The following is a 9,769-nucleotide window of genomic DNA, read 5'->3' as shown; positions in this document are numbered from 1 at the left end:
CCAAGGATATATACTATAAAACATTAAGTTTTACATTTAGTTTAAACCTATATGTTAAATAATAAAATTCTGTTAAGTATTTAATTAGCTTTGGGCTGTTAGTAGAATTAAATACGAAACAGCATTAACTCTCAATAACAAACACTACTAGTTCAGGTTGAACAAAAGTTTAAATAACTTGACAGTCATAAGAAATCATATGTTATCTAAAAATGCGAAATTCGATACAATTTAAAATCGGTAAGAGTGGAACATATATTTTAGTTAATCCAAGAGTTTTATTCACTTATAAATCAATGTTTATCCTACCTTTAACGACCTTATTAGATTTCCAAAACATACAAAATCATTTTAAATATAAATATACATAACTATATTCAGTCTTTACTTAACCTTGGGCCAGATGTAGATTACGAAACAATAAAAAACATAATATAACAGCAAAATAGACTTATACACAAACAACATTAATTAAAGAAAACCCGTAGATTAATTTTTAAACAAACCTTAAAACAGTTTTACTGTAACAACAACAACAAAACAATGAAGTGGTAAATAAAAGCTTTAGTATTGCTAAGGTAAATTAAATCATTGGGTAAAACATACTTTTAAATTCAGAAACCACTTTTTAACCGAGATTTATCAAAGTAGAATTAAATTATGAAATAATAAATTTAAAGTATAATAACAAATCAGACTTATAGATAAACTATAGTATAAATTCATAAGAAACCATACTAACATTTTTATACACAAACTTTTAAAAATTTCCACAGTGAAACATTAACTAAAATATGATCTAATTTCGTTGAGAGGGAAGAAATAAAGCATTATTAAAACTCCTTTTTGAACCATTTCCAAGTTTTGTAAAAAGCCAATACTTATCCAATAAAAAAACTACATTGTTTACAATGAATGCTACAACGAAGTAGTTACATTTGTAAAACTCGCAGACATTTAAAAACGAGAATTAATAAACATTTGCCTAATCAAGTTTTATATTGGTGATAAACAGAAGAAGTATGAATAGTCAAACTCAGAATCGTTAAGAAAAGATGTACAATAAAACATAACATAGGATTTTGTTAACTGTTTTACTTATGGAAACATATATAATACTTAGAGGCATTGTTAAACCAAACAGCTTAGACTTCATAAAACTCAAAATGTAGTACTTATTTTAATGTTTTCAACATTATTGACATATTTTCCAAAAATACAACTTATACAAAACCATTATGTATGAAATACAAAAATACGTCAATTGAACGCTAAATGCTTATTAAAATTTGGTTCATTTAAAACTAAAATCTCTAGTAAATAATTTGTAAGGTAAGCAATTCGTTTAAACAAGTACGTTGCAGAAGTTTAAAAACCAGATATAGGGAACATTTGCTTTATTCAATTGAATTTTATATTGGCAATACACATAATTTTTAATTAAATTAGATGTAGAGTAATTAGATAAGATAATTCAAAGTAGGATTACTTGTAGAATGAGTTACGTTATGAAGTAAAATTAAAGGAAAAAAATATTAAATTTGTAAATAACTGCTTCACTTAAATAAACACATGCATAGATTTCTAAATATCTAACGTTTAGATGTAAGTAAAATTACCCATTCCACATTATAACTCTTATTGATTAATGCATCCAAAATCAAACCAACCAAATAGTAAACTAAATTACGAACAAAAATGAAAAAACAAGAACGTGAATGGTTTATAATAAAACATTAAAAGAAGCTCTTCATCCATACATTTGGACACTTAAAGCATATATTACTAAAATTTAAAGAAACATTATATACTTAATGAGACTATATAATGACGTAATATTATTGGGTGTAAGACAAACATAAATTTCAACTAAAACACCTAAATTAAATGAAAAAAAAAAAACACTTTCGTACTATAATAAAGCATTTAATTCTACGTGGGTAAACTAAGACGTTTATTATGAGAAATTTGAACTTAACTGGTAGTTTTGATTTTAAACCTTTTTAAACTTTATTTGCTTTGCATGGTTATTGTAATGAATTAATTTTGTAATATATCATAAGTGTTAGCACAACTATGTTTGTATGGTTCTATAGTAAAAGCAAGCTATACAACAAAATAGTTAGTACTTCAGTCGGAAAGCAAGTTTAATCTACTAACTTTATTGTAATACTTAAGTAAGTATTTTTACCAATAGGATGTAGCTAAAATTTAAGGCTTTTACCTACTTTAAACGGGTTATCAAAAAAATTAAACAAGAAAATTCATAATATACTTATAAATTCCACACTTATGAAGAAACAAAAAGTTTGTAAAACAACGTAAAAGAATCGCCAAGTAGCTTATTCAGAAAACAAAATTGAATGATCTAATGTTAAACTTAGCCAAAGAAGTAAAAATTTATAGCATAAACATAAATGCCAAACTAAAAATTTAAAGTAATACTTCGCAAGCATAAATAACAAACAAGGCAACTACAACAGACTTTAACACAAAAAAAAAATTAAAGCCATAAAACTAGTTTTGATACACGTTATGAAGTTAAATCAATGAAATTAATGGAAAAAACTGTTACATCCGTAATCATCTGGTTTAATAAAATTGATATTAAGCACAGATTGATAAAAATCTAACGTATGTTCTTGCATATACTGTAGGTTTGAAAGAAAAAACTTCTGAAATAAAAAATGACTGAGTTAGTTTCGTAAACCAGTGAAACAACAGTATTAAATAAAACGTAAAGTTAGAAGCCAATTAAAATTTGAATTGTTTTTACTTATTTTATAGCAGATTGAATTTAGTAGAGAATATTCGATAAACTAAGACAATAAAATGTAAATGAAGATCTATTCAGCCTTTTGTTAACTTAGGGTTAGAAGTAGAATTAGATACGAAACTACAAAATAGAAATGTAATAACGTTTTAGAGTTATAAACAAATGCTATTGATTTAAAAGAGAAACCGTATAAAATGTTATTTAAACTAGCTTTTAATTAATTTTACAGATGCTGAGCTACTAACTTAAAATACAAAATTGGATCTACTCTTAATCTTGTTGAGAATAAGGTATGTTTAATCACGAATGAGACATAATTTACAACAATACCCAAAGTTTTGTTATATTCTAAACCAATATTAATAATTATATTAATTGAAATGAACGCAACAACGTAAATAGTGACAAAATTGAAGAAAATTTACGAGCCACTGTTGCCATAACTGAATACTTTTTAAACGGTACAATAAAGGAATAATTTGTTTTTATTTTTTTAACGTTGGTTTATTAAAAGCTGAAATCACATGTTCGTGCAATTAATTGGTAAATAAAGCAATTTGTTTAAACAAGTATGTTGCAAGTGTATGTTTAAAAATCGAGAGCCAATGAACGTTTGCCTAAATTAAATATTACACTGGTGACAAACAAAAAAAATATCAATAATCGGAAAAGCAAAGAAAAATAACAGAGAAAATTAGTTAACTTTCATAATTGTGAAGATAAATACAGAATTTAATTTAGTTAATTTTGATTGACTTGTTAACAAACTAAAAAACATAAGGCAGAACTACATGATGCCGCATTACAGTTTAGAGAAAACTGTTACCCTTCTTTTCTAAATAGACAATATGTCTTCATTTAAAAAAAACATGAATAGTATTGAAGTTAAACAAGAAAAATAAGTGTTACATAATAAATACATACATGCAAAAGAATAATAATTAAAATAAAGGACAAAGAGATTTTTTGTTTTTCAATTTCATTGACAGCAAGTTTACGTTGTCAAATAAAAGTACCACTAATATAATGTATGGTATACACAACCTTATAAAGAAAAATAAGAACTTACGCTTAAATAACGAGATATAAAGCTACAAAAATTTATGTTGATAAGTTTCTAAGACATCAAAAATAGTTAGTTACTAAACTGGCATAACGGTAGTTATTGAAAAACAAAAGTATAAAGCTGGTAATCGTTTAATCAATTTGTTACTATTTGGTTTACTTAACAATAAAAACAAACTCTGCGTAAAACTAATTGGATACAGAGCGGGAAAACAGATAATAGAGGAAAGATAGTAGGGATGTATTACTGAAAAGAAACAGCTTATCCGTCTAAGTTATAAGTTTAGTAAACACAGTATTTTTGGAAACTTTGAAAATAATCTAATAAACCACCGCAACAAGATGATAATCAATGATATTAGCTGTAGTTTGAACAAGCTTTAATGATATGTAGACACTAAAAAAAAACAAAAAAGGGATCACTAACAACGAATTAAGTGATAAACTTGGTAATTTAGACTAAACTGGTGATCTTCATTTCAAGATAAAAAGTATTCAATCATAACTAAATAACAAAATTAAATGATTATGAGTTCATTATCGTATATATAAATATGTAAAAATCTAATTGAAGCACAAACTATCTAGTATTCATTATGCACATATTATTAGTGTTAGTAATGTTGTTGTTTCATAATACATGAGTTGCACTACTTTGTCCATGCAGTATAAAGAACTTTAAACTAAGATTTAATTAAACAAAATAGTATCTAAAGCTTGTTATGGATTAGCATAGATAGTTAGTGATAGCACTGTCTGCATTAAACAAAATTTAAGTTTAGTTTCCAAAAAAGCACAATTATCTTATACATACTTGTAATGTACTTATTTCTATAATTAAAAGGAAAACTAGTAAGATAACACTTTATGAGACTACTGGATTATGACGTAATAATAGGTAATAAAAAAAAAAAAACTAAAATCTTAACGAATTAAATGAAAAATTATGGACAAAAATAGGATTTTGTTAGTGTTTAATTTAAAAGATGGCCAAAATTTATTTATACAGAACAGAAGACATAAAAATTTACTTATGTAAATGGAAAACTTTTGCTTAGTTTCTCTATTAGTGATATACATACAGTACTTACAAAAGTATATGGATTTGTACTGCTAAGAATGCAATTTATTATTAATAATTTTTGCCCAACCACTTCTTTCTCTTTTAACACTAGTGACGCTTAAAACTCAGTAAGTAATCTACTTAAGCTCTGGAGTATTTGTACTGGTTTTATCTGTTACCTTAAATACAACGCGAGAGTGAAAGTAGCTATTATAATAGATAGTTTAACTTCTAGTAAAGTTAAAATTTAATTCAGTCATGACTTAAAAGTACTAGCACATTTACTCGTACATCCAAGTCATAACTAAAAGGGGTGCCGACCAGCAGAGTAACCGGGCCTAAAGGACAAGAATTAAAAAAAAACTAAGGGCAGGCCGGGGAGATGACAGGTGCGAAGCACCGTGTCATCAACCGGCCGTAGCCCTTCGATGTTTTTTTTTAATTCTTGTCCGCTACCTCAAACTTAACTTTCAAACTCATCAATACAAAACCACTCAGTTAATAATTAAAAAACTATAACCGATATTACCGTCAGGCCTTTAATGGTTATACATCAACAAGTTAGATCATATAAGCTCAAGGTTGTTTAAAAGATAACAGATAAAGACCGTACAAATACAACGCAATAACGTATATTTGTTTGGCAGTTACGCTACTCACGGTCTACTTGACAGAAAAAGAGGGCCTTCAAGAGAATAGGCCGTAAAGAAAAAGAGAAAAGGAAAAGGTAAAAAATTTTCTGTATTTTAACAAACCTTATAGGCTTAGTGTTATACTTTGTTTAAAAGTTAAGCATTGAAAAAAAAAATCAGTTTCAAATATACGAACTAGTCTATAAATACAAACTTTAAAAAAATTTAATTTGAAATAAACTATATGTTGGTAATAAGAAACCATAAACAGGAAAACATAGAAAGAGCAATCATGCTTTGGGGTGAAGAATATAAAGATTACAATTACTACACTAGAAAGTGCAAACCCGGTAAGAAATGTGGACATTACACTCAGGTTTGTTTGAAACATATTTACATGAGTCCAGTTAAACAAGTAAAATTTCATGTTGTAAGTGTACTCAAAAAAAGTATTACAATGTGGAAACTATCAAAAAAATATAAATCGAACCTAAGTTTTATAAAAACATTATTTACATTTACAACTTCATAGATTATTAGCTTATGAAATCACAACTAAAAACTTAAAAAGGAGACATAAAAAGGAACTTTACATGCACAAATTTTCTTCTATAAAAGTATTTAAATTTATTTAAATCTTAAATGATAATTATACACTTATTATTCATACGTTACAGTTTAGAAAATGATTTTAATTTGCATAATTACTTTGAGTTTAACTTCTTACTTGTTAACACGTCACAGAAACTAAACGGTAAATATTATTAATTATTTTTAAACCGAAAGAAAGTTAACATTTTTAGATTTTCATTGCTACTTTAACCTTAAACACTTTATAAAATTTGTTAACTAAATTAAACATCAATTTATTTTTTTTTTCACAGATTGTGTGGCATTCCAGCTACGCAGTCGGATGCGCCATCAAGTTGTGCCCCCTGCTGAGAAGAGAAAGGTCCCTAAGCACCTACAAAAACGCCAAGTACGTAGTTTGCAACTACGGGCCTGCCGGTAACTGGATGGGGAGATTCCCGTACACGAAAGGGGCTTCCATGAGCCAGTGCCCCGCGGGTCAGGTTTGCGTTGGCAAGGGCGCCACCGTCACAACGACGACTCCCGTGGCAACCAACCAGACAACTGTTGCAATTGAACATGGTATTGATGTTGAACATAAGATTACCAAAGATCTTCAAGTGAAGAAGGATCTCGTCAAGAAAATTAGGGACAAGGAGGTGAAGAAGACCAAGGAGGTGAAGAAGAAGGAAGTCGTTAAGAAGACGAAGGATTTGGTGAGCAAGTTGAAGGATCTGCCGAAGAAGACCGATAAGAAGGAGGTGTTGGAAGAAGACAAGAAGCTGCTGAAAAAAATCAAGTGGACAGTGACCAAGTTGGAGAGGCTGCTGAAGAAAATTGATTTTGAAGACATATAGTTTTGAGATTTATGTTTATATCAAATTGAATTGATTCAATAAATAATTACTAATAACCTTATTTAATAAAGTTTATTCATTGATTTCGAAGACATAAAATATTGATGTTTAAGTATATATATCTTATATTAGCTTGTTTTGGTATTTATTACATTTTCAAGTAAGTATTATTTCAAGCGGTTTAATATATATTTTGATTTTGATGAAAAATACTGGTTAAGCTATAAAATAACTGTCGTTATAAAAAGTTAACATAATCTTATTTTCAACAAGTTTAACTAGTCCTAAAAGCGTAAATGATATTATTTGAAGTGTTTTTAAATAGAAAACTATTAGCAAGTTTTATTTAAAAAAACACGATTTAAATCTAAAATATGTTTAGTCAAAGTAAAAAATTAATTTAAAGAAAAATCTGTTTATATAAGTCTGTTTAATGATGTTAAATATTTGTTAAATAATGTTCAAAACTTAATTTAAGCACAACTTCAACTTAATTTAAGCAAATCGAAACATTTATTATTAGACAATGGGGTTTTTAACAGGTAATACTAAAAATAAAATAAAGTAGTTTTGTGAATATTTGATAAAAATATAAGTCGAAACCTATGATGTTCTTTATTTATATTATTTTTCTTTGTATTTATTTGATTAACAACATTAATAATATCATAAAAAGTAGTCGCATAAATATAGTTCTTTTTCACAAACTTATAAAGTATCCAAAACCTTGAATAAAGGAAAAAAATAGTTTATACTGAATAATTTTTATTTCGAAACATTTTCTATATATGTCTATATATATCTATATATATTTTCTTAAAAAAACAATTAAAACAGACTTTGTACAAAACTTAATCTAATTAATAATAGTATTAGGTTTTTTTCTAACGTAAAAAAATGTTTAGTTAAATTTGTTGTTTTATCATCTTAGTTGTATACAAACCAATAACGCGCAAAGTAAACAAACGTTAAAGTTACAAAGTAGTTCACTTAAGGTGTATTAAATTGTACAGTATCAACTGAAACCAGTTTTTATACATTAAGATTTATACAAAACATCCATTTTTGTTCTTAAAGAATTAATAAATGCTAGAAATAATAAGTTAAAACCTTAGAGTTATAACTATCTACCTAATAAACTGTGTAAGGTCAAACTGTTAATAAAAATTATCTACTTACTATGTACTTTTTGTAATTTGAATTTGTATGATGTTCAAATTCAGATACAAAATTATTTAAAAAGGAGTCTTGGCCCTTAAACTAAAAGTTCAAATATTGATTTAAATATTGTTACCAGTGTAAGTAAAAATGACTACATTATAAACTTTAAGTCTGTCATACTTGTAATTAAATAAGTTAAATACAAGACCATACTGTTTTCTACTTTTTAGCTTGAGTTTCAAATAGTACTGCTATAAGTTACTATTAACAGTTGTATGTACTTTTAACCTGTGCTATTATATTAAACAAGTTGTTGTAAAAAAAAGGCTAAAATTAACTTAAAAATATTTAAATTTTGTTAAATTATAATAAATTTAAAAAATTAATAAAGTAAGATAAACGATGCATTTTTTAATTAAAAAAGCTAATATGAAAAGTTAAACAAAATTTATTATTAATAGAATATGTCAAACCGTTTACTAACAGTACATATTTAATATGTTTTGAGATATACATAAGTTTGTCTACAAAGCCCTGCTTAGCTCACCCTTCACGTTTAGAATATTCTTACTTATATTGTAATTTTGACGGAAGTTTAAGCCATTAATAATTTGTAGCATACAAAACTAATATTTTAAAACTATCATAAATCGTACAATTTTTTTAGATTTTGTTTGACATACACAGTCTAAATTTTTTTTTTAATTATACTCATGTTTTGAAACCTTAAAATACCATAATCGCTAAGCTACAAGCAATAAAATAGTTTTACAAAACTAAATGGTTTTGCAAAATATGTTTTAAGTTTATTGACTAAAAAACTTTATCTTAAGCTTTAGGTATTTTACGATAATAAATTCTACTAAACATAATGGTTTATTTATTTGTTAAACAACTACTTATATAGAAATATGTTTTAAAAAATTTCTAAGTTGATCAACTGTTTAAAAAAAATTAAGTTGTAGCTCTTTAACTAAGACATCGCTATCAAGTTTCTAAATGTTATCTTTATCACTGTACTGTACATAATTACAAAATAAATCTAAGACACATTTTCGATGGTAGAAATATAAGCAAGAAAATAAACATATTAAGTCAAAATCAAAGATGAAAAACTGTCAAATTTTTTAAAGTGTTTGTTTTGTATAATTAAAAACATAGAACTATTAACTTGTTTAAAAAAAACTTGGTATATTACAATAATAAAAATTTTAGATAAAGCTAAGTTATAAACAGCTGAAAATAAGTAAAAAAAAGTACAACCGTAAAGACATTAATATTCTGATTACACTAAGTAAAAAGTTAAGTTGTTTAGTATTAATAATTAAAAAATTACTAAAAGATAAAGTATTATTTTCAATATACAATATTACGACGTTTACTCAATCGGTAAAGTTTTTATTAAAACATACTTTCAAGATAATATAAACTTCTTTTATATGAGTTTGTAATTTCGCTAGTATAATATAAACAAAAATGAGTTAACTAAACAAGCAAGTTACTCAACTTTAGGTTTAGCTACAAAAATTTTAAAATGTCGAAAATAATTATTTAGGTTAGTGGTCTCCACAGTGTGCATAAAGTTTATTTTGATTTGCACAAAAATTTAAGGGTGCTTAAAACTCCTTTTGAATTTCATGTTAGA

General features: G+C 26.1%; 1 protein-coding gene across 1 annotated transcript; it reads left to right on the top strand.

The window, feature by feature from the left end:
- Positions 1 to 5,812: 5,812 nt before the first annotated feature.
- On the top strand, positions 5,813 to 6,963 carry LOC145836737 (uncharacterized). The gene is made up of 2 exons (XM_082944515.1): positions 5,813 to 5,912; positions 6,421 to 6,963. The coding sequence occupies exons 1-2, from the start codon at positions 5,829 to 5,831 to the stop codon at positions 6,961 to 6,963; spliced, it is 627 nt and encodes a 208-aa protein (XP_082800641.1). The 5' UTR covers positions 5,813 to 5,828.
- Positions 6,964 to 9,769: the final 2,806 nt, after the last annotated feature.

The sequence above is a fragment of the Thalia democratica genome, chromosome 5 (assembly GCF_965202585.1).
Source record: "Thalia democratica chromosome 5, ktThaDemo2.hap1.1, whole genome shotgun sequence".
Classification (NCBI taxonomy): domain Eukaryota; kingdom Metazoa; phylum Chordata; class Thaliacea; order Salpida; family Salpidae; genus Thalia; species Thalia democratica.
Note: the sequence above shows the minus strand (reverse complement) of the source record. Positions and strands in the feature narration are given on the sequence as shown.